Source organism: Talpa occidentalis, unplaced genomic scaffold (genome assembly GCF_014898055.3).
Source record: "Talpa occidentalis isolate TD23 unplaced genomic scaffold, MPIMG_talOcc4v2.1 talOcc4.15, whole genome shotgun sequence".
Lineage (NCBI taxonomy): Eukaryota > Metazoa > Chordata > Mammalia > Eulipotyphla > Talpidae > Talpa > Talpa occidentalis.
This window is the reverse complement of record NW_023601543.1, coordinates 78,786,143-78,812,728: the sequence shown is the minus strand read 5'-3', so window position 1 is coordinate 78,812,728 and position 26,586 is coordinate 78,786,143. Positions and strand designations below refer to the sequence as shown.

Here is a 26,586-nt window from a genome sequence, read left to right as displayed (position 1 = left end):
CATTGGAGCCAGGGAGAACAGAGAAAGTGTGCGTGTGTGCGTGCGTGTGTGTGGGGTGGGGTGTGGAGGGAAGCAGACATGAAACAAGATGTGACTATGAGTTGATAATCCTTGAGGTTGGGTTATGAGAATATGCTAGTTCACTTCACTACTCTGGTATGTGTTTGAAATGCTGGTAATAAAAATTTTGAGTCTTAGTTTATGTATTTTAAAAGTTTAAAAACCCACACATTTATTGCTTTAAAGAGAAACCCAAATAAAACAGTAGGTATAGACCAGCACAAAGAAAAAGAAAGCAAGTGTTTGTAATATTAAGGCCAAAAATAAAATGTGAGGTAAAAAATACTAAGCTAATTAAAAAGATCATTTGTTTTGGACAAAAATGTACTTAAATACATGCAGTAATAATAATTGCTATCATTTACTGAGCTCTTACCGTGCACCAGACAAGCACTAAGCACTACAGATCATCTTTGATGCTTCTAACAGCTTTGCAAGGCATTCTCACTAATTTACAAATGAGGAAATTAAGCCAAGATGGTATATTAATCATTTTAAGCACTTCATCATCAGCCCCTAACAAAATGCCTAGTACATATTAGGTGCTCAATAAATATTTGCTGAATAAATGAAAAAGTCCAATACCCTGCTTAAGAGTAATAAGCAGTCAAATGATTCTAAAACCCCTACTCCTAATCATATTTAATTTTTAAATAATGATATTTCATAAAGAATAAAGGTGTTTGACTTCTGTGTATGTTTCTCTATATTTCAGATTTTCTATACTAGGTATTTGTTATTTTTTCCAAGTCATTAAAAATAATAAATGCAAAATGGTGTTGAAGAGTTAAGCACAGACTAATCTAACCACAAGCCACAAAAGCAGATGCTTTGGGTACTGTAACATGAAATACATGAAAACAAAATAGAAAAGGAAATATTAGGACACTAGTATCAATTAGCATAATAAACAAATTAAGGACAAATCATTTGAAGTAATTTTTATTAGAATAGGTAGATGATGAATTTTATAATGTAAAAAGAAAATGAGCTCTTTTCAAGTACCTATGAAAAACTATAGAGACCGACCATGTCCTAGGCCATAAAGTAAATCCAAAATTCTTAACAGCAGGAATAATATAGATATTTTCAGATTATGATTTGAAAGTTAAGGAAACTAAAGCACTCATTCAGAAATTAATATTCTTCTAAATAACTACTAGTTCAAGGAAATAAATAATACCTGTCTGCCATTTATGCAATGCCCATTTTGTTCATAAACAATGCTAGTCATGTTACATATATTCTCTCATTTAATCCCAGTTAGTCATTAGTAAACTGTGTAGTATGTTTTTATGTTCAGTAGAAAAAAGTTAGGTTGAGATTTAATAACTTGTCCAAGATCACAGAGCTAGTAAATCTGCAGGTAAGTGAACCCAAGTCTGATTCCAAAGCTTCTTAATAGAGAAAATACACTGTTATATAGCTGTTAGAATTCATGTACAGGTATTTAGTAATGCTCAATTTTCTCTATTCATAAAAATTTTGCAATGAAAAGTTGAGAAAACTAGAGTTCGTCCTTAACACAACATGTTCTGAAAGTGTACATTTGCTAAATGCACTATTTTAAGAAGCTAATGATTTTTCTAACATATCATTGATGAGATATGTTTCAAATTGCAAAATCTCCTGTAATAGATTTCTTTAAATATATTAATATTCTCAGAGCAGTTAAAAAGGGAAACCATAAAATTACATAAACAAAGTAGGGAATATAAGGCAAACGGGATTTGCTACTAAATTTATCTCTAAAAAGCAGTATGACCTTGGAAAAGTCACTATTTTCTGATACTTATCTGCAGTCCATAAGAGTTCTATGGCAGCTTGGCCAGCATGGATTTGTAAGTCGACGACAAACTGTGGGCAAGCCCCTAGCCTCTCAGAATTGTGGTTTCTTTATGCATAAATCTTACAGCGTGAAAGGTTATAATCCAGTGACTTTAGGGATTAAAGTTATTTAAGATTATGCGGGGTTATTACACCTGAGGAAATTGATTTTGTATTTAAATCTGTTTTCATGGTATCTGTAAGTCTAATTTTGACTTTCCTCTTCTACATCCAAAAGACAGCTTTATCTGTATTCTTCAGTGGCGCCTGTGTACCCAAGTATAAGCAAACATAATGCCAAAGAGCATTACAAATATTGTCACCCAAAAGAGAAGTATTAATAAAAAGAAAATATATTTTTTCTATGCAGATTAAAAAATCTAAAGCAATTTTATAATTTGTACAATCCAATTTTACTAGTCTTATTTTACTAGTACAGAAAACTAGTAAAGTGTCAACTTTTTTTAGTCCTCTATCCTAATCCTATCTCTACCTCCCTAATACCTTCAAATCCCACCTCTTAGCACTCAGCAGAATTGGCAGTATTTCCTAAACCTCCCTCATGATCAGACTCATGTAAGCTTTCTGTCAGTGATACATTACCTGGACTTAGCGCAAACTAAAACTGAACCAGAATTTTCAGAAATTGAGTCCCATAGACCGGTATTTTTTTTTTTTAAACAAGCACCTTAGACTCCTGTAATAAGACGGTAGGGAAATCAGAGAGTAAAGACCACCGGGCTTTGGAGCCTGACATCAAGTTTCAAAACCTGATTTTGCCTTTTATTATATGTGTGACTTTGGGCAAGTTACTGAACATGAAACTCAGTTTTCTAATCCACAGGAATTGATTCTAGTTATGCCAGAGGTAGTAGTAAAAAGTTTAGTATACCTAGTCAAGTTGGTTGTCCAATAACTGTTAGCTTCTCTTTCCTCCTGGCTCTTTTGCCAAAGGAAATGACAAATACAAATATCTGAAGGGGTTCTGTTAAGTCTCTTACGCTAATGGGCTGACTTACATTTCTAGGGCTAAAAATGAGTGTACTATGGGTGACTTGGGTTAGCTAATTTAGCAGTCTCAAGAACAAGTCTAATGATTTTTTTATGGGTTCTAGAGACTTAATGAAGCCCTCCTAAAGATATACCATTATGGTGGGTTTCAAAGTCCAAGACTTTATTTGCTATTTGCCTGTGCAAAATCACCTGCACCTCTGTTTCCTCATCTGTAAAAACTACTGGTACTTAAATGTTTTCCAAACTGAACCCAATTTCATTGTTGGAAACATAAACATTAACTAACAATTACTTAAAATAATTAAACTTACAAAGTCTTACAAACATCCTTATGAACAAAAAGAAAAAGCATTATAGCTTGTAAGTGAAACAAGAGAGAATGGGACTTGTTCAAATGCACAATAATTCAGAACTTAACATTCGAGGAGGTGTACTACGAATTGCATCTTAACACAGTGTTTTAGATAAGTCTGGAGTTGAATTTAGTTCGGAAAAAAAACCCAAACTACTCACTCTAATTTTATTTTATTTTTTTTTTTAAATTTTATTTATTTATTATTCATGCAAGCACTGGGTACAGTCAGAAGCACTGGAAGGTGAACGAATTCACCAGAGCCAGAGCGGGGAGCAGAGCAGACAGAAGGACCGAAGTACACTGCTGAGGGGAGCAGCGGGTGGCAGGAGAGGTCTGCGCACCATGTGGGACCCTCCTCCTGTGGCCGGGGAGCAGCCGGGGATTGAACTGGCGCTGCAGAGACCGCGGGCAGCTTCGCAACCCAGCACTCAACCGCTGCGCCACCAGGGAGGCCCCTCACTCTAATTTTAAAAAAGCATATATTTTAAAATCACCTAGGTATAGACACAACATGTCAATAAGGCTTATTTCTGAAAAAATAATCAAAAATAGTTTCTAATTACAGCTCCATGATTAATTCTAGCCACAGCTTTTCTCTGGATTCATTCAAATTATTCTTTAATGCAGCTCAGTAAGTTTTTCATTTAGTTCCTGTCCTTTGCTTGCTATATTTATTTCCATACTTGAAGTATTTTTACTGCTATTTTGGATGAGATTTTTTTCCATATTCACTTCTAACTAAGAAAGCTATTTATTTCTGAATATATTTTCCATACCACCTTATTAGATTATCATTAGTTTTAAGAAACCTTTTTAGTGGTTTCCCTAGATTATCTCAATAGATGATATAACCTATATATAATCCTTTATCCTTCTTTGATTTTGTCTACTTGCATTAGCAAATTGTTTTTTTTTTTAAGATTTATTTATTTATGCATACAAGAACTGGGGTACAGGCCAGAGGTGTGGGGGGGTGAGAGGATTCACCAGAGACAGAATGGGAAACAGAACAGGCAGACGGACTGAAATACGCTGCTGAGGGGAATAGTGGGAGTGACAGGAGAGGTCTGCTGCGCCATATGGGCTGCTCCCTGGCCAGCCAGGGATCAAACTCGTGCTGTAGAGCCTACGGACTGCCTCATAGTGCTGTGCTTAACCCCGTGCGCCATCTGGGAGGCCCAGCAAAGTCTTTTAGAATGTGAAACAGAGGTAAAATATCAGGCATAGTTTTACTGTGATTGTCTGTCATGTGTCCCCATCAAGCATGATGCTGGCTATTGATTTTAGTGTTTAACATTAAGGACATACCCTTTTGGTCATATTTCACTGTTTTAATTGGAGACCTGACTTTGAATTTAGCTAACGCGTCCTGATTTAACTTTCTAATTTAACATTTTAACAGATTCACGTGAAGTTAAAAAAAATACTGAGAGGTTCCATATACCCATAATCCAGTGGTTACATCTTACATAACTTCCTATCAAAATCAGGACATTTATACTGGGACAATGCACAGACCTTATTCACATTTCACTTGCTTTACAGGTATTCATGTGTGTGTTCTATGCCATTTTATCACACATGTAGATTTCTATGTCTATCCAATAGTTTAGCACCACAAGGATACCACGTGTTGCCCCTTTTGTAATCACATCCACCTCCCTCTCTCCCCCTTTCTAACCCTGGCAACCACTATTCTCCAGTTCTATAGTAGTATCATTTTAAGAACGCAACATCAATGGAATCATATAGTATGTAATCATTTTCTCATTCAGCATAATTCCCTGAGATTCATCCAAGTTGCTGTATGGATCAAAAATTCATTCATTTCAGTTGTTGAGTAGTATTCCATGGTATGGATTAACTGTTCACCTAGAGGACATCTGGTTTCTTATTTTGGGGATATTACAAATAAAGCTGCTATTGGGCCTCCCTGGTGGTGCAAGGGGTTAAGCACCGCACTATGAAGCAATCTGCAGCCTCTGCTGCACGAGTTTGATGCCCGGCTTGCCAGGAAGCTGACCCACATGGCGCAGCAGACCTCTCCTACTCGCCTGCTGCTCCCCTCAGCAGTGTACTTCAGTCAATCTGCCTGTTCTGTTGCCCACTCTGTCTCTGGTGAATCCTCTCTCACCCCCCACCCTGCATCTCTGGCCTGTACCCCAGCTCTTGATGCATAAATTAATCTTTTTTTTTTTAAAGCTACTATTAACAGTTATGTACAGACTTCTGTGTGGACATATGTTCAATACCCAGGAGTATGACTGCTGGATCTGCTGGATCATATAATAAGAGTATACTTAGTTTTTAAAGAAATAGCTAAACTATTGGGTTGTGGGGAAAGTCACGGAAAAAAAACACGTCATGACTTTTCCCACAACCCAAGATTTTCCAGAAAGGCTGTATCATTTTACATTCCCACCAGCAATACATGAAAGAATAGTTTTGTCTGCATCCTCATCAATGTTTGGTATTGTTGTTATTTTTTATTCTGGCCATTTTAATTAGGTATAGTGATATTTCACTATGATTTTTTTTCATTTCCCTGACAGCCAACCAGGTTAAACATCTTTTCACATGCTTATTTATTACTATCCATGTATTTTCTTAGAAAAGTCTGTTCATCTCTTTTGCCCATTTTCTAATTAAATTGCTTATTGTTATTAAGTTTTGAGAATTCTTTTTATATGCTAGATACAAGTCCTATCTTGACTATAGGTTTGATAATGATTTCACCCAAACTGTATCTTGTGTTCATTCTTTTATGGATCATGTTTTTGGTGCCTGGTCTAAGAGCATTCCAACTCAGCCTATGGTCCTGAAGATTTTCTCTTATGATTAAATTCTGAAAGTTTTATAATTTTACATTAAATATTTAAACCCATGATATATTTTGAATTAATTTTTGCATAAGGTATGAGGTCTACGTTGAGGTTCATTATTTTACCGATGGATGTCAAACTGCTACAAGCACCACTGTTTAAAAGGCTATCTACTCTTCCTCCATTGAACTGCTTTTGCACCTTTGACAAAAATCAGCTGGCCATACTTGCATGGATCCATTTTTTGGTTATCTATTTTGTTTCATTGATCTACATGTCTATTCCTTCACAAATAGAATTTTGATTACTGAAGCTACATAGTAAGCCTTAAAATTGGATGCAGTGATACCTTCCATTTAATTTTTATCCTTAGATATTTTAACTCCTTTAAGCTTGTGTTAAACCTATAAAACAACATGGGGAGAACTGACATCTTTATTATGCTGTCTTCCAATCTAGGAACATGGTACACCTCTCCAATTACTCAGACTTTTGATTCATTTCATCTGCATTTTTAGTTTTCAGCATGAGTCATTTCAGTTTTGAGCATTTTTAGTTTTCAGCATAGGTATATGAATACGTATACATATTTTGTTAGTTATACCTACATTTTTTTTTTTTGCAATTACAAGTGGCACTGCTTTTCATTTCAGTTTCCTCATATTCACTGCTAGTATACAGAAATACAATTTATTTTTCTTTCTTGTAACTTGCAATCTCGCTGAACTCACTTATTAGTTCTAGTTTTATGCAGATTCCCTGGGATTTTCATTGGACACCATGTCACTAGCAAATAGGAAGTTTTATTTCTTCCTTTCCAAGCTGTATGCCCTTTATTTCCTTTTCTTGCCTACTGAACTAGTAATAACTTTCAGAACTAGTAATAACTTTTCAGTGGGGAGAGTGAACATCCTTGTCTTGCTCCCCATCTTAAGGGGAAAGCATTCAAGTCTGTCACCATTAAGTATGAGGCCAGTTATTTATTTTTTTTTTAAATAAATGTTCTGGAAAAAGCTTCCCTTTATTCTTAGTTTGCTGAGTTTTTATAATGGATAAATGTTTATTTTAATGTGTTTTCTGCATTATGGATATAATGTGATTTTTCTTCCTTAACTTTTATTTTCATGTACTTCATCAGATTACTTTTGAATACTGAACCAGTCTTACATCCTTGGAATAAAACCTACTAGGTCATGGTACATAGTTCTTTTTATACGTTGCTAAATTTATTTTGCTATTTTGTTGAGGATTCTGTGCTTATTATTGTTGAGGGAATATTAGTCTGTAGTTTTCTGTACTATCTTCAGGTTTTGGTATGAGGTAATATTGGCCTCATGAGTTATGAAATGCTTTCTTTCCTATTTTCCAGAATAGATGCATAGACTTCATGCTATTATTTCTTTATTCCTGATGTTCCAGATTCTTCTTTTACCATTTCTTGTCTGCTTGAAGAACCACCGTTAGTCAGGCTTTCAGGGTCTGCTATAGACAAATTAGCTTTCCTTTTAGTCTCTATCTGAGACTACTCTGACTGCAATTTCATTTCTAAAGGATGTATTAACTATGTATATGATTCTAGACTGACAGTTCCTTTTATTTCAGCTCTTGAAAAAAGGCAAGACATCTCCTTATAGTTTTTATGGTTTCTAATACAAGATCCGCAGTCAAGTGACTCATTGTTCCTCTACAGGTATTAGGTCATTTCTCTCTGGCTGCTTTCACAATCTGTCTTTATTTTTCAAGTTTAAAATTTTTTAAACAATGGTTAAAAAACGGTAACAAAATTTACCATCTTAACCATTCTTAGTGTACATTTTGGTATGTTTAAAATATATCCAAATTGTTGTGAAGCTAATCTAAGAAAATTATCTTGCAAAAATGAAAGTCTATACTCATTAAACAACTCCTTGTTTCCAAAGTTTTGATTTTGATGTGTCTGGATGTGAGTTTCTTTGGAATTCTTATCTGGAGTTCAATCAGCTTCCTTCCTGAATTTGTAGATTTATGTCTTTTGCCAAATTTGGGGAAATTTCTGCCATGATTTCTCCAGATCCATTCCCCCCACCCCTCCTTTTTGGGATTCTGAAGACATGAAAATTAATTTTTTTGTTGAAGTTCCCCAGGTCCCTGAGGCTTTCTTCAGTTCTTTTTTCTCTGTAGTTCAGATTGGGTAATTTCCATTGCTCTACTTTCAATTTTACTGACTCCTGTTATCTCTGTTCTTTTATTGAGCCCATGTAACTGTATTTCAGTTATTGTATTTTTCAGTACTAAAATCTACATGCTTCTGTTTTATATATTTTCTGAGACTAGTTTTTCATTCATTTCAAGTGTTTATAACTGCTGGCTGAAGTATTTTTATGATGGCTGCTTAAAAATCCATGTCAGATTTCATTCTAATATCTGAAACATCTTGGTGTTGCTATCTGTTGACTTTCCTCTCAGTCATGTTGTATTTTCCTTGTTCTTGGTATAAGTGATTTTTGGTTGCACAATGGACATTCTGGATAAGATGCTGGGTCATAGTTAATCTTCCGTTTTAACAGGTATAGTATGAGGGCAGGGTGTGGATGTATGTTCAACTTGCTGTTGGGCTCTGCTTTCACCACGCTGGCAATGACCCACACTGCTTTTTTTGCAGACAGGTGGAATAGAGTTCAGTTCCACGCTTGGTCCCAGTGAAAGTGGAACATCACCTACATAAACTCCCTGATGGGGAGATGAGGAAGCAAAGAGTTGACTCACACTGCTTTCTTTGTTGCTGCAAGTCAGAGTGGAAAGCTCAGTTCCCCAAAAGGTATAGCTGACAACAGTGGAGGAGAGAGGGCAAGTGTCAACTAGGTGTCACCTGCCATTCACCACTTTATTCTAATTTGTAGATACCAGATGAGGGAGAAATCTCTGCTCCCAACTGGGCCCCCATGATATAAGGAGAGGGGAGAAGCAATGTTGAGTAGACTACCTCCCGCTATCTTGTTCTGCCTATTTAATGCTGGGTGTGGGTAGACTCAGCTCCTCACTGACACTGGGTAGTGGGAGACTTGATGGGGACTAGCCCTTCCTCCTAACACCTTCTTATGTCTCAATGCTTCCAGGTGGGTGGAGGACCAAATGGCTACTGGACTGACTGTTCTAGTTAGAGAACCATTTCCTTCTGCAGGGGGTAGAGGGCAGAAAAGGGAAGATTAGACCTCTGCTCAACATTCCCAAAGCACCCAGCAGGAGGAATCTAAGTGCTGTCTGTTTTGCTAGGCAGGGAATGGGAGATTAGGTCTCTGACCTGCCCTGCCAGCAGCACTGGGTGGAGGAAACTGAGCACTATCTTTTGCTTCTTTGGAGTGGGGTGGGGTTTTCTATTTGCATTTGGCTACAGTAAGATGGGTATTCCCTTGCCATTACTGTTGTTAGGCTACCCATTCCCCAGTTATATGGCTAAAGAGAACAGGCTTTACTTGAATCCTTTTTGTCTGTGCCTGTTGGTGATTTTAGGTTGGAGAACTTTATAGCACCTTGTACAGAATACATGGGTACAATAAGAAAACCCATGGAACTATTTGTATCATTCTTTGGGTCTCAAGATCTGTATGTAGTCAGTCAGTTTTCTTGTGCTCACTTTTCAGAGTATTCTGTGCTTGTTTGTTATATCTAAGATGTTTTATTCATAAAAGAGGACCTACCTAGAATGAATAGGGGTTCCTCTGTCTTAGCAGAATCAGAAGTCTCCTAATTAATTTTTATGTGGAAAATAACATTTTCTTTGTGTGTTAAAATGAACTTTACTGGGGTCAGGGGTAATAACATTTGTTTTCTAGTTTTCCACTTTATGGTTAAAAATGTACTATGGAAAATGCTATAGATCATAATTTCCCTGTAAGATCCAATTATGTCTGCTTATAGCACTCCTGGCTAATTTAGCTTGCTTCATGTCATTCAACTGCCTGATGACCTAATACTAATAAGCAAAGAATTTCATTTCATCATCACCTAGTACTATACTGTACACATTCAGAACAGCAGGGGGAAAACATTTTAAAACTCATTTAAGAACTCCTCCTTTTTAATAATCCATGGTAAAAGTTATTTTTAATTTGTCTGTGATTTTATTTAAGTAACCCCCTTACTGCTATCAAGAATCCTTGTGATAGTTATTCCTTTTGAATTATACCAATAGCCAGCAGGAACGTGAAGGAAAGGAGGCAAGCAGGGATTTTGTTTCAAGCTGTTAAACCCTTAAGTAAAACACTCGCTTATCTCTCTTTAAGAGACGGATTCTTGAAAAAACTTCATTTACCTGTTGACTTGCATTTAATTTTAGAAATTTCATACCTTTTGTTTGGACTGACCATCAATTACTGTTACTCTTACTTTAAATAAACTATAGAAGAGTATAACAAGACTGAGGAGACTGTAAGGAAAACATCACTGCCTCAATCTTTATTTCTGTAATTAAACTTTAACTCCTGTTCCTCTAGAAACTGTCTGGGAAAAGGGGGGTATCCTAAAGGGTATCACAGAACACGGGGCTCTATTATTCCAGTTCAAAAACTACTGATCTAGGAAAAGCTGTGTATTTATCACATTTAAAAATGAAGAAAATCTTTTAAAAGCACACATTAAAACTAAGTATCCTGAGAAGAACTATGTATATAATACAGACAAGGATCTTCTATATCAGCATTTGAGCAAAATTCCATTTAAGTCCTTGGATCAGTAACGAAATAAGCACAAGACTTAAGTATACAAATAGATAAGTACATTAAAAGATCCTCAACATCCTTAGTCACTAAGGAAATACAAATCAAAACCACAATGAGATACCACTTCACACACACCAGAATGGTTATAATGAAAATGACTATAAAGAAGAGGTGGTGAGGATATGGAGAAACTAGAACCCTCATACACTGCTGGCAGGTATATAAGATGATACAAATAAGTTGGAAAACAACTTGGAAGTTCTTTAAAATGTTAAACACAGACTTACCATATGACATAGCAATTTCATTCCTAAGTATATACCCAAGAAATTTGAAAAGAAATGTTCACTTAAAAAAAAAAAAACATGTACACAAATGTTCAGGCAACATTAATCACAATATGCAAAGTGTAAGTAACCCAAATGTCCATCAACTGATGAATGGATAAACAATCTGTGGCCTATACATACAATGGTATATTACTCAGTCATAAAAATGAATGAAATACTGATACATGCTATTAACATGGATGATCCTTGAAAACACTGTTAATTGAATGATGCCAGACACAAAGGTCACATATTCTGTGATTCCATTTATACAAAATGTCCAGAGCAGGCAAATCTTTAAGTGACAGAAAAGTGTATCACTGGTTGCCAGAGGCTGAGGGAAGAAGAGAACAGGGAGTGATGCTAATGAGGATGGGGTTTATTTTAGGGGTGAAGAAAGTTAGAGTTAGGAAAATTAAATTGAAATTAAGAAAACTGGGAATCAGATAGTGATGATGGTTGAACAGCTTTTTGATTATATTAAAAACCACTGAATTGTATATTTATTTAACAAGGGTGAATTTTACGTTATATAAATAATATCTCAATTTAAAAAGAGCTAATCAGGGCTTTTGGACCTAACAGTTTTAAAGTCCAAAGGGAAAGAAGAAAACAATGATTGTGTAACTTCTTTAAATTTCTTTTACTTAAACTGTAGCAAGATAATGGCTAACTTTTTCAGGTTGAACAAGAACCTGTTTTCTGGCACTTTGAGGGAGCTCAAATAAATTTTTCTGAAAAGAAAATGCAAATATAAAGAGATAATGATTTAATAAGCTACAATTAAAAAACAGAGCACGTTTACTCAAGCACACACCCAGGGCGAATTCTGTATGGAGAGTTGGTAAATAACATCTATAGTGTACCCTTTTTCCAAATACTGTCATTTGTTTCAAATATTCATTTATAAAACAGCTGTTTCGAAATCTCAAAGCATTTTTCCTATAAGGTGCCACAAATGCTGTTCCTCAGGTCAGTTTACACTGTATTTGGAGAGTATTATCAATTTTACTTTTCTAACTCTAGTTATCAATGACTTAAATACTTTCTCTATTATGAATAGCATTTGTAGTTCACGACAACATCACATCTTCTCATAGGTCCCCCTGGTGGGAGCAGGGCTTCATGCTACACATAAATGAGAAGATACCTATCTCTCTAGGCTATCATCATTTATATTCCCACAAAAACATCTACTCATGCAAACCACCTGTATCCTTTCTGCCCTGTGAGAGATTTCATTTAGACTGAGTGACTCACCTACATGATGTTCTCAACTCAAGCAGGGTAGCCGAGTGGAAAGTCAACGGGATCTACAATGTGCAAGATTTGGGTTTGAATCCTGCCTCGTCTTATTAACTAGCTGTACAACCACGAGCAAGTTACTTAACCTCTCTAGGTTTCAGTTTCCTCATCTGTAAATTGAGGACAATCATGTCTACCTTGTTTGAGTTGAAATACATAAAGTGTCCAGTCAGAGAAGGGCATTCAGTAAATGTTAGTTTCCTTCCATCTTCACCTGAGAAATAAAGAACAGTGATCTTGAAATATCCCTCTACCATTTGCTTATATGTAGGTAGGACTGTTCTGAAATTGTTTTTTTAAAGACTGACTGTATTTTCCAGACTTGTAAATTAAAGCTAAGGTAAAGCTGTATACTAGTTTATCTTGGATTTGAGTACTCTGACAAAGCAAATGAGGACTTTGTAGAGGAAAAGTATATTTGAATGTTACGGTATCCTTGCTCTTTCACAATTTGTATTTAAGATAGATTTGATAAACTTATTTGTTATATTAAAACGTGGATGGCAAAATAAATTTTAGTGAAATGAAACACTGAATATCCTCAATCTGACATTGTTAATGTATGACCTGGGTTAGTCTGCCTCAAAAGATCTTAGCTTTCCTATATAAACAGGGCTGGATTGAATTAATTTCAGCTCTAGAATTACATGCTAAAATGTAAAAAAAATCTTTCATGTTCCAAGATGTCCACTTTTTCAGTATTAATTTGCACAGTATAGTGAACATAATGCGACATTTTTTTGATAGCTAAATTTCCCCATGCACTGATGTTATCACTTGAATGAGAAATGTCACTGTAAAACATGTTGTGGAAAGCACAGAAAGGTGATTTGAGAGGCATGTACCATCTAGGAGGGTTTATCAAAATCTTCAGGGTAGGAGAAGAATAAGACAAACCTGATGAAACATGATTTGAAAAGGTATATTAAACCTATTATTCATCTAGAAAAAGCTTTAGCCCATCAATTTCAAAACACAAAGGATAGTAGATAAACAATGGTACAGGAAAAAAAGGATGAATTTGTACTAATCTCCTATAATGTAGAACTGCACTGTTCAATGTTTAACCAAGTCTCACGAGTGATTGTTTAAATTTAAAATTCAGTTGCTTAGCCATACTAGTAACAGTTAAATGCTCAAGAGCTACATGTGGCCAGTGACTACTGAACAGTACTGATCTGGAAGGCTTTTTTCTTTTTAAGTGATTATTTCCTATCATTTTATACTGTTTTCAGGTAAACTCCTCTGCTTTTAAATGTTAAGAACTAAAATAACATTCTGGGTAACTGAGGTTTTTAACATAGGTTCTACAAGATTTCTTTTTTTTTTTTTTTGCTTTGTTTTATTTTTTGAATTTATATTTTTTGAATTTTTAAATTTATATATGTTTATTTTACATCATTGTTCATTTTTGTACAATGCATGCTTGTATGCTTTCTTCTTTCAGGTGATTTCCCACTAAAATTCCCACCACCAATTCACCAGTGAACCATCCCCATAGTCTCTTAGCTCTTCTCTCCCTTGTTTTGATTCCCCTATCTCTCCCTCCCTTGCAGAATGTCTCTGATTTATAGGTTCTACAAGATTTCTGGAGTGAATATTTCTCCCAAAACACTGCACTAAAGGTGCACTTCAACCTATTAATGTCAAAAAATTGTCCTTTGCTTCAGGCTATCATTTGACATCTATTTCTAACACATTATCAAATGACTGAAACAAGTTTCCTATGACAAGCTTTGTGGATCAAAGGATTAGAGCCAAACTCACAGAAAACTAGATGACCAGGTCAGATTTAAAGATGAGATCATCACTGTATGTAAGATTATAAAAATCATTTTATAAGATAGATAAAACATAACTAGTTTTTAAGGTAGGGAAGAAATTATGGATGTATTAGTTAAGCTGGGGAAATCTGAGAATTAAGTATGCTATTGCTGTAATTGTATTTGTACTAACAGAAAAGAATGACAGGAAATATAAAAGTGCTTTTGCTTTTACACATAAATGTAGGGTATCTAATATTCAGGAAACTAGCACTATTTCATGAAAAAAGAAAACAAAACAAAACAAAAAAAAAACAATGTGGAGACCTAACTCCAGGTGGGGCAGTAAGCTAAGCTTTCATTACTATTGCTGCCTGTTCTTAGTTCATCCTTGTTCCTTTCTAGCTGACACCTTCAAGAGAGAAAGGTAAATATGCAGAGTAGGTAATGCCATAATTGAGCCATTCTGTAATGGCATGTTAAGGCATAAAATCACTGTTTATTAGTAGGTAATAGGCCCATCGAATACCCCTGACCTCAGCAGGGGACGTTTAGTAGGGCTATTAGCTTGATGTTAAAGGTAGAATCTGATTATTACTTTTCAGAACATTGAATAAAAAAGCTTTAAATTATTTTAAACTTTCATTTAAACTATTTTATTTAAATTTTAGTCCACTATTAAGATAAATGTTGTACAATTTAATTTAGAAGACTTCAATTCAAAATGAAACAAAAACTCTTGACAGTTAAAGAAAAAAAGCTTTGATCAATCAATTAAACATAATAGCTCATTTCCAGGCAATACTGGATCATGATACTGTAGTTATCAGACTTTCCAAAACAGTTTTCTGCAAAGTACTTGTGTCCTTTGAGACTTCAATAGACGGTTCATGAAAATGGGGTTCTGATATCAAGTCTCAAGGGCTGTGGGCTATATCCCTTTTGCAGATTTCTCATGTACATCATCACTTCAAAGTTCTAAGAAGCTGCGCTGTAAAGACTTTGGTCAAATCTTGTTTAACTTCACAATTCCCATATTTATTTGCTTATTCCCTTGTGTTTTTTATGGAGTAGGGAGATGATTGTTGGGGTACAGACACACCTTTAACATTTTAGACACTTCTCAGTTAAAAATACTATGTATGTACTACTCAAAGTTCCTTACATAACAATACCACATAACAGACCAAATTCAAAGGATGTTATTTCTAGACAGGAAAACTCAGTTACTCATGGCATATTCAAATAATCAAAAGAAATATGTGTAGAGCGATGGGGAGGGAGGTGTGCCATATTAATTTCTGTCCCTAAAAATGTGATTAACAACTAAGTGATACTAAAATATAAAAAGGTGTGAACACTGTGTTTTAATATATTTTAGAAAGTAAGCTAAAATTCTACCTATTGTTGCTATATATTGACTTTGTCCATTTTTTCAGGGACAACCTCACTTCAAGAGGTTGATAAACAGCATATGAAAACTTATCAATTATAAGACACCATCATGTATAAGACACGTTATTCAATATATATCACTAAGGAATAAACCCACTGTTAATTAAACAATGACATGTCATAGATGGTGTGATACCTTCCAATATGAACAATGTTGAAATGTGAACATTCCTTCGTTCCTTCTTCACACTTATTCTCCAAAATGTTCTTTATCTGTTTTCCCCGCTTCAAAGAAATTACTGAAGAGGGGAATGATAGAAAAAAGGACAAGTTTCAAGGGATTTCTGTTGTTCACCTGATGATTATATTCAGATATTGTAACGGCTCTGTTTAAACAGATCAAACAAATCATTTTAACTGTCCTGTTTGATTCTGAAAAATTAGCCCAGAGGAAAAGCACAAAACTTCCTCAAATAGTTCTGTAAAAGAGATGATTATAAATATTATTCATTAAACACTTAAATCATATATGGAACCTTATTTTAGATATATTATTTCATTTTAATTCTTATCACAACCCTATCATTTTCTTTCTCTCTCTTTTTTTTAAAGATTTATTTCTTTATTTATACAAGCACTGGGTACAGTCAGAAGCGAGGGAGGGTGAGAGAATTCACCAGAGCCAGAGCGGGGAGCAGAGCAGGCAGAAGGACCAAAGTACACTGCTGAGGGGAGCAGCGGGCAGGAGAGGTCTGCGCACCATGTGGGACCCTCCTCTGGTGGCCGGGGAGCAGCCGGGGATCGAACCAGCGCTGCAGAGGCTGTGGGCAGCTTCGCAACCCAGCGCTCAACCGCTGCGCCACCGGGGAGGCCCACAACCCTATCATTTTCATCCCTATTTTACAGATTAGGATGTTGAAGCACAGAGAGAGTAAGTAACTTGCATTGGATTAAAAAGTTATTAAGTGGCAGAGACAGGACTCAATCCCAGGTATTTATGGCTTTATGTTAACACTTTGCCATATATCCAGTTACCCCAAAGAGCCTTCTAAATTTTAAGGAGATAGCAAACTCTTAATAACTGCTAGTAACTAAGGACTTTGCTTATTTTGGTCAAATGTATTAAATGATAGTTATGTTCAATATGGATATATTTTCTCCTGAACCTGTTTTATTATGCACACACACACATGTGTGTGTGTGTGTTTGTCCTGTTAACTTGTTAAAATCTAAGATTTATGGTTGTTTTATCTCTGCTTTTATGTTATTTGGTTATAACTGGACAAGCCAGAATAACTGAGATCTGATATGTGATCTCGGTTCATGATATAGTAAACTGTATTATTATCTCCAAATGAACACAATGATGGGGCAGGAAAAAGACACCTAATGCTAAGTATTAAAATGCAGTTTCTTGTTTTTTCTATTATGTGAACTGGGGAGTGGGATATGTAATGTAATTATTTTCATAATTGCATGCCAATGTTTAAAAACTTGCTATTTACCAAAACATGTACACATCCAGCACTACCACAATGTTGCATTACCAAGAGACCACCCAGATGTCACTGTTGTACAATGTTATTTCAGCCACGTGGTCTAAAGTATCCATTTTGCACTGGGTGAACTGGGTCACTTGACTTCACCTCATTCACAGCTTCATAGATCACCTGAAGCTGAGCAAGGAATGTTAGAGCAAATCCTGTCAATGATCACAATGGTATGAATTTTTTTGTGGATAGAATTTTTAAAAATGTTTAGAATAATTCTTCTGCAACTCAGACTCCTGATAAATGACCTATGGTGTTTATAATCATTCTGTAATCTGCTGAATGTCAAGTCCTTGGTCAAGAGTACACATCCCAATTATGTTACTCTTCCCACATAAAAGTAGGATATATACGCACTGTGATTTCCAGAAATGTACTAAAGAAAAAGCAAAGTCTGCCTATACTCATTTCTTTTGATAAGTTTATCTTTTTATCTTGAAATTTAAATGTACCAAGGAAGTTTTAGGTTTTGGATCAAACCCATTAGTATAGGACCAAGCCGTAAAAATAAGGCAAACTTTCCTAAATTTTAATTTAATGAAAGCTGACATCCTTTACCATAAGCACTGAAAACAATGAAGTGTTTAGTAATGTGTCACAATTACTTGACAGTTGACACGTAACAATACCTGTCCTTTCCTCAGATCTTCCACTTGTGGGAATGAAAAAAACCTGAAAGGTGGTAAAAACGAAACAGGAAAAGGTAAAGAAACTTAATACAACTTTTTTTTCAAAATCAATTATCATACTGTAACAGAATGTTTATCCCTACAGATGAAATGTAAGAAAACTGATAGTGACAGCAGAAACACTACAGAATCAAATACAATCTTTGAGGTTAAAAAATGGCTGCGCACTCACTGAAGTTGGTCTTCAAAACACAAGTGTCTCATTTTTTTAATAAAGAAAATATATAGTTAATATTTTTCAATGCACTATGGGTATTTGTTATTTAAAGGAATTCGAGGTGATTATTTTTGCAATTTCTGTAAAGCAAACATGACTTCCTTCATTTTATTATTTTTGAAAATTGTTCATATTTAGGTTTACTATCATTTATACTTTACTGAAACTGAGAAAATATTTTCACTTTAGATTAGGCTTATGATCCAGTAAATGTTGTTTCTGATAGCAGTGGCCAGGCATTTCTAGAATGAAACTTCCACAATATCTTGATATCCATCTCCTAAACAGTCAAGTATTCAAAGATGCATACTTGCAATTTTCAAATAACTCATCAAAGAGTTCTGAACTCACCCAGATTATTTAGGAAGCTTTTTTATTCTTGATAAACTATAGAAATAATCCCTGAAAGTATAGTCTCTATTTGTTTTTAATCTTGTACCCACCTTGACTTTGCCAACATAGTACTTCCTTTATTATACTAAATTTGCTTTTTTAAACATTCAGCCTAGTTCTAGCCTATCATGTGCTGACCCATGTTTGAGTTCAACCACAACGGTTTTTTGTATAGCGCACCATGAGACCCGTATGAGGTGTTAAAGCAGGAAGGCCATGTAAAGGAATGAAGAAACTGCCTGTGCTTTTGGTGAGATACTGAGGTCGCTAAAGAGTGCCCACACAACAAGGTAAGATTAAAACAAGAAGAGAAATAATAATGATAATCACCCCATTTCTGACCTTCACAATTCAGTCAGTGGCTATCTACTGGGTACATGATATGCTGTGCCAGCAACAATGTGGGTGTTGAGAATATAGTGGGGGAAAAAAAGTTTCTGCTTTTGAGAGTTTACAGTCTACAATGGATGAGACCAGACATGTAAACTCCTATACAGACCAACTCTGAAACCTTTTAACCTGGAGAGAAAAATTTTGATGTTATTTATTCAAATGAGTATTTTAAAAAATGATTTAATTCTGGTAAAACAGAATTATTCTCTGATAAGAACCTAGTGGGGAAGAGATGGTGTGATAGTAGGTATAATAAAAAATCCAATATTAAACTTCTGACTGTAAATTCTCAATCCTTCCCTTACCAGCTTCACTATTTCCAAATTTGGATCAGAAGTAATTCACTTGAAATAGCTGAACAACCAAAGACCACAGAAAATCTAGATAATTTGTTAAAATTTAGTTTAATAAATTCAGGCAATGATGGCTCTGTTTGACATCCCTTATGTCAGAATATCAAGAAAATTCTCTGAAAATGGCAAATTGTGGAATCCTATCTGCTAGGTTCTGGAAAACATGACAGTTACTGAAACGACCAGTCTTTAGCAAATGAGACCTCTTATAATAACCCTAATTTGTGTCTGAAAAATACAAGACCTCTAACTATTCATTGGTTTATTTTTTATACCCTGAATTTTTCCACAAGGGATTTGAAGCATCTACCCTCATATAAAGCAAAGCACACAAATTATATCAACCTGGCTTTGAATAATGGCTCTGCCATTTACAATCTTCGTAGCCTTAAATTCTGAGACTCAGTTTCTTAACCTGTAATATGGGGGGCCATAATCCTACTCTGTTAGGTCATGAGAAAGATAAAATGAAATAGCATGTAGCACAGGATCTGGCATGTAGTAAGTGCTAAGTAAATACCAGTTTTTGTGCCTTCCTCATCCAAATGTGCTATACAGAAGAAGGATAAGGTGGAATTATTTTTAAATGATTTTTTTTTTACACTTTGATACATGCCAAACAGGTATGTGGACTGATTTGGAGTTGCAAATGTGAACGTTCCCATCAAAAAATCGGGTTCAAAGTAAATCCAATTTTTTTCCACAAGGTCAGCAGCACTTTGAGAACATATTATATTAATCTTTTAGCTATATTATTTAACATGAAAAAATTTCAGAAGGAAAAAATGAATGAAAAGAGCCCACTGGCAAACGATTTTTTACACTATCCATTCAAAAGATGATTAGACATTCTAAATTTGACTCTCATAAAATATTTATAGTATTAGGTTGGCTAACACAATTTCAACTGAAATTCTTATAATTCTGCCAATTTTAAAAACATTTTTTCCCTTTGAAAATATTTAGGTAACATATGTCAAATGTCTTTTCTACTGAAGAGCACCGTTTAGTTTAGGATTTAAAAACATGATCCAGATCGCAAAATACTAAGCGCCAACCGTAAGCACTATTACAACGCTGCCGCGTTGAGAGCAGATAAACATTTAATACAGCAGTGGAGGTGACTAGGAAAAAATCGAAAAGCGATCTGCACGGATCCCCCTCCCCCTCCATTATACCCGAGAATGCAAGTGTCCCGCATCTCAGATCAAACTGAGCCTCGGTCTTACTGACGTAACCAGTAACCCTATCCACCTCTCACACTGCGGAGGCCGGCAGGGCAGCGGCTGCCGCCAAGTACACCACTCATCAGAGCCTGCCCATTCCACCCCCGCGCTCCAGTCATGCTTTCCAGAAATGGGGTCACTCACTCAGTAACTATTACACACACGCAGCCTATCATCCTGTAATCCCCCAAAGTCCGCTGCGGGGAGAGAAGACAGGAAAAAGTCAAGAAGGCAGAATCACAGACGCGCCACCATCAGGAATTGATTTTCTACTCCGGAGAGGAGCGTTGATGCCCTGGAATGGGTCTCGCCTGGATGATTTTCGCAGACCCCGAGTTGGTTCTGGGACAGGGGCGGCTGCGAAACCCTTGGTGCTGTGATGTGGCCGAGGAAATCCTACCTGGCTGGTCTGGGTACACTGTTTGGGTGTTTGATAGTCGGATGGGTGTCTCAAAGACGGTCACCAGATCCCGGGCGAGGAAAACCAGAAAGCCCTTTTACGGCGGCCGCCGATCTCCTTGAATCTCACCCTGTCACCTCCACGGACAGGAAACTCAAGCTAAACTCGCAGGGACGGGGTCTTCTAGCTTAAGCGACCTCAAATCGGGGCTGGGGGGAGGAACTAGGGCTTCCACTTTTTCCCTTTGCAGCCACAGATACCGCTGCGGCGCCGCGGGGTGCAGAAGGCAAAATCCCTCGGCTGTCCCGTACCCCTTACCCGAAACCCCCCCAGGTCACCACCCCGGCCCTGGCCCGTCCCTGCCCACGCTCGCCCGTCTTCCCGCAGCAACTCCCTCCCCGGGCTGGACTCCAGAGTCCACGCTCCCCAGCGAAGCCACCCCTATCCCGTGACCCCCAAAGTCACCGGGGTCCAAGGAAGCCCCCCACCAGGCAGGGCCAAACTTCCCAACTCCTCGCCGGCCCCCGCTCCGCCTCCCGCTCCCCCCACGCAAAGTTGATTAAAATCGGTTCTGGCAGAGCCCCGGCGCCCACTCCAAACCCCACGCGCCACCACCCCAGCAGCCCCCCGAGCGAGGGCGGGGAGGTGAAGGCGCGGGGAGGGGGAACCGAAGGGCAAAGAGACCAACCCCAACTACCCAAACCGGAATCCGCACCGAGGGGAGACGCGAGCGGCCGCGAAGGGGCCGAGCGGTCACCCCGGGGAAGGGGGCGAGCGACCGACCCGGGCGAGGGAGGGGGCGCGCCGGCCCCGTCCGACCCGCGCCACTCACCTCCGCGCTGTCGGACGGGCTCTCCACAGCCATCTTCTGCCACGGGTCCGCCAGCTGCGCCAGCGGCATCTTCCCCCCCGGCCCGCCGCCTTCACCGCCTCCTCCCTCCCCGCCCGCCCGCGGCCGGCCCCGCTCCGTCGCCGCCCGAGCCCCACGGCAGCAGCGGCGGTAGTAGCGGCGGCAGCGGCGGTAGTAGCGGCGGCGGCGGCAGCAGCGGCGGCGGCGGCGGCTGCCCCGGAGAGGGCTCGGTGCCGACGCCGAGCCTCGAACGCCGCGCGCCCGGCTGGAGACGCCCGCGCTTCGAGCGAGAGCCTCGCGCCGCTGGCCGGCACCGGGTCTCGCCCCTTTCTTCCTCTCCTCCTTCCGCCGCCGGACTACAGCTCGCCCCCCCCGCCGGTTCCCGCGCCCGCTCGCAGCCGAACAGCGGCGGCCGCGCGCTCCCCCACTTCCGCTCACAACATGGCGCCTAAGCGATACCTGTCTCTCAGAGCGAGGCTCGGCCGCCGCCGCCACCGCCGCGCGCACCCGGGGGCGGGGCTTGCGAGACGCGCTCGGGGCGGCCGCGCGCCGCTCCGCCCTCCCTCGCGCCCCGGCCTCGGCGTCGGAGCCTCGCCTACTTTCAGGAAGGGCGAGCCCCGGAGATCTGGGGGCGTCGGCGGGAAGCGGGGAGAAGAAGCGGGGAGCGCCAGCAGGGGCTAAAGGCCGGGAGCCTTTGTCGGCCGAGGGTCCGAGCGGGTCGGAGCTGGGGGGGTGGGGAGGGTGTGGGGGAGAATAGAGAACAGTGGTCCCGCCCAGCCCGGGAGGGACCTGGGCGAGGCGAGGGGCTGCAGTTCCCAGCTAAGGACCCGGGCAGGGGGCGTGGGAGGTCTGCTCCGCTGGACTCTTCCCTGGGTGCGCCTTGTTTAGGGACCCCCTCCTATAATGACCCTGGACTCGCCCGCCCCAGGGTCACACGCTGGACAGTCACCTGCCCCCCCACCCCCGACCCCCTACGACGGTACCCAGAGGTTAGTGCTGGGGAACCTCCTGGGGTTCGGCCCGCGATTTCATTCCAGGCTCTCCAAGTTGATCTCCTGTTAAATTTTTAATATTTGGGACTCGTTCGCCCTGCAAGAGTTACACCCTCTCCCCCCCTCCCGTCCCCTGCCCCGCAGAGCCGTGGGGCTAGTCCCAGTCCTGGAAGCCCCCATCCCTGCTGCCCGAATCTTCACGAAGTAGAAAGCAAGGAGGTTCCGAAGCGCAGCCCCTCTCGGCAGAGATTGGGGAATTATTTAAAAACATCTTGTTGGCAGGAGCCCGAGGTTCCTGCTCCTCTGTTGACTTTAAATAAAGGATTAGATTAAAAAATCAGGCTGGCCCTGGGCGGAGGAGAGGGACAGAGGGAGGGGTGCTGACGACTCCTCCTGCCCTAGATGGGGAAGCCCAGGGTTAAGGAAACCCAAGCGGGCGACGGAGCCCTAGAGGACTGGGCGAGCTTGCGGGGAGAGGCCTGAGAGTCTGGAATGGGCCCCGAGAGGGTTAGACGCCGCGTGTGCGCCTGGACAGAATTGTGCAAAAGTCGCCCGGCTGAGTGGAAAGCTACTGCAGCCACTGGCTGACCGCCCTACAAGAAGGGGGAAAGTCAAGGGAAACCTCCAAGCCGACCAGTGCCCTTCATCCCCCCACCCCGGCCGCGACCCAGGCGTCCTGGTCCTCCCACGCCAGGCGACCACAGCGCGTCCCCCGCTGCGCTGCCAGTGCATGCCTTTGAACAGTTTCCTTTCATCATCCCGGGACCCAGACACCTGCAGAGCCCGGGCCTGCTTCCCTAACGCAGGTGTCAGGGATGAGATTAGAGACCCACACCTCGAGGGCTGCTCTGTGCGAGTGGTGCAAGGTTTCTTGCCGGACCGAGAGCGGCAGGTGTTGGGCTCTTTCTGCTGCCTTCGCCAGCGCTCCCCTTGGCACAGGCTCCAGGCCTGGTAGCCTCGTGGCCACCTGAAGAGATTCCATCTGTTTAGGGAACCCGAAGAGGCAGCCGGAAATCCTCACTGCGTGCCCTCTCCCGCAGCCTTGGACTCAAGGGGACAGCTCAGGGTTGTGCAACATCTGGGCAGGCTCAGCGTGGTTGGGGGTAGGGGGGATGGGGAAGATTTAGCTTGTGATTTTGTCACCTTCCCCAACAGGCTTGAGATTCAAGTGCTGCAAATTCAAACTCAGCTAATTTAGCAGTAACGTCTCTAAGCCCTGAGGGTGAAACTTAGAGCAGTTTGAAGATGAGTCCTGTGTTGTTTGCCTTTATGTACATTGTCTCATTATCTTTCATTACATTGCAAAGGCACATTACTATTCCTTATAACGAAAAGAAATTGGTCGTCAACCTTGTTACTTTAAGGTAAATTAGTTCCCCAAATAGTGATCAATTATTCCAGTTAACATTCTTTCCTAAAAACATACATAGTTGAAAAGAGGCAGTTATTGTCTGTCCAATTACTGTCCAGCGCTAATTACTCGACTCAAAGGGAGAATAAACTTTTTCAAATAAATTGTATGTATACTGAAAAATCGATTTCTTCCCATATCAACTTTTATTCAAGTTTTTTTTTAATCCTGAGAACTATAGGAATAACTTTTAAAACAAATTTAATAGATTTGTAAAAGTAGCCTCAACTATAGTCATATTGCAGGAATTAGGCATCAAATGAACTCATAACAATGAACTGAAGTGCCATTAGCATAACTGTGTTGCATTTAGGGTCAACTTGATAAGTATTTGTGAACTGACATGCTCCTTTCCTTTATCCTAAAAGAGAGAATTTTTTTTGTTAACAATAAACTTTTTTTCACTTATTTCTTTTGTGCAATTCAAGAGTGGTGCAACCACTCTCTCTGGATGGGAGAATTTGGAAAAATCAAATGAGGCTAGGGGATTTTTCTTGGAGGTGGCAGCAAAAAGAGTTATTTGAAAATAGAAACTGGGGCCTCCCTAGTGGCGCAAAGCGTTAAGCACAGCACTATGAAGCAGTGCACAGCACTATGAAGCAGTCCACAGCCACTGCATGAGGTGGATCCCGATCCCCGGCTGGCCAGGGAGCTACCCACATGGCGCAGCACAGACCTCTTCTGTCTGTCTAGCCCGCTGCTCCCCTCAGCAGCGTATTTCAGTCAGTCTGCCTGTTCTGTTCCCTACTCTGTCTCTGGTGAATCCTCTCACCCCCAGTACCTCTAGCCTGTATCCCAGCTCTTGTATGCATAAATACACAAATCTCTAAAAAAAGAAAATAGAAACTGGTATTGCCAAGGAATGGCTGCTTCTAGAGACAACTCTGCAGGCTAATACGGTAGTCACTAGCCATAGGTGGCAATTGAGCACTTAAAAATAAGGTTGGCTGGTTGCGGTTGCCATGTGCTCTAAGTGTAAACGTCACACCAGATTTCAAAGATTCAATCCAAAAAGGAGAATATAATCATATAATTTTATATGTTGCACTGTTGTTTTGAACATACTGAGTTAAATAAAATATTCCATTAAAATTAATTTCACCTGTTTCTTTGTGCTGTTCATGTGGCTACTACAAAATATATGCTTACAGATGTGGTTTACTTGTCAAGATTGGCAGAGTTCTGTAGGACAGTCTTGCTTTAGCACTTTCCTTTAACTTTACGACTTTTATGCATTCTTATAAGTCCTAAAAAGTTTAGGGCCTCCCTGGCAGCGCAGGCAGTTGAGCGCCTCACTGTGAGGCTGTCTGCAGCCTCTGTAGTGCAGGTTTGATCCCGGTGGGCTGGCTGGGGAGAAACCCACATGGCGCAGCAGACCTCTCCTGTCTCGCTCCCCTCAGCAGTGTATTTCAGTCAGTCTGCCTGTTCTGTTCCCAGCTCTGTCTCTGGTGAATCCTCTCATCCTCCCCCACCTCTGGCCTGTACCCCAGTTCCTGCATAAATAAATAAATCTTAAAAAAAAATAAGTCCTCTAAAGTTTAGTGCTATCTTCATATTCCACTGTCTTTTGTGGCTCCTTGGTGCCAAGTCAGCAGAAAGGGCTGATTTAGTCACTTATTGATTCTTTACTCCTCCTACCCCACATAAATCTCTCCATCAAAACCAAAATATTGGAAAGTTATTATTTGAAACTACAGCACAGGGAAACAGCAAACCTCAGTTGAAACCTGGACTAGATTTCCAAGAAATCATTCCTAATGTATGACAGGACAACCAGATTTAACCTCTTTTGTCCTCAAGTGCATGTTATAATTATAATCTTTGTATACAAGTTTAAATGAACATCTATTTAACAAAATAACATCTGTTCAAAAAGCAGAGTTACATCAGTTTGGAAAAGTTACAGATGACTACAATGACACAATGTCTACCTCACATATATCCACATATATCCATATATTCACAGCTCCATTACATAAAGGTTTGTCCCACAGAGTGTAATCACCGATCAGAACGTTTTTTCCCTTTGTATTATCTGAAGCATATTAATTTTTCACACACAAAAAAGATAAAAGTAGTCACTAGGGACAACTATTTCTTTCCATAGAGAAGGAAAAAAGACTTAGGCTTGAATTTTATCTTGCATAAGACAATAATTACACAGAACACATGCTGACATATCTTTCACGTGTAGGAATTTCTTTTTTTTTTTAATTTTCCAAATAAAAATGTGAAGAATATCATCCTGATTGACACTCATCTTAAGAGACAAAAGGAATTTCTACATTTATTTGAATATTTTATTTGACAGAATTCAAATTTTGGAAAATGTCAGGATCTTCTCTAAGTTCCCCTCCAGATATAAAGTTCAATGATTCTAAATTTGCATATGAGGAAAGATGCTAATAAAATCTATAGGGAACTAAATACTCTGTCATACAAATACTTGCAATGTTTTCTTTAACATTCTTCCCAACAAGGTAGCATGGGATCATGATAAGAGCAGAGACAGGCCTGTTTCCAAACTCCAGTTCCCTTTATATCA

At 39.4% G+C, this 26,586-nt stretch overlaps 1 protein-coding gene across 5 annotated transcripts in view; it reads right to left on the bottom strand.

The window, feature by feature from the left end:
* The window catches only part of RPS6KA3 (ribosomal protein S6 kinase A3), a 173,633-nt gene that overhangs the window by 82,322 nt on the left and 64,725 nt on the right, over positions 1-26,586 (bottom strand). For 2 of the 5 annotated variants that reach the window (XM_054695816.1, XM_037512622.2), the window contains exon 1: positions 21,621-21,636. The exons of 1 other annotated variant lie outside the window; for it this stretch is intronic. Coding sequence is in view for 1 of the 4 variants with exons in the window: in XM_037512625.2 (XP_037368522.1) it covers positions 21,621-21,689 (69 nt within the window). In the remaining 3 variants the exon portion in view is untranslated. Of the gene's footprint in view, positions 1-21,620; positions 21,725-22,097; positions 22,120-26,586 lie in introns of those variants that run through there. 2 more of the 5 variants (XM_037512623.2, XM_037512625.2) reach the window with 2 other exon arrangements.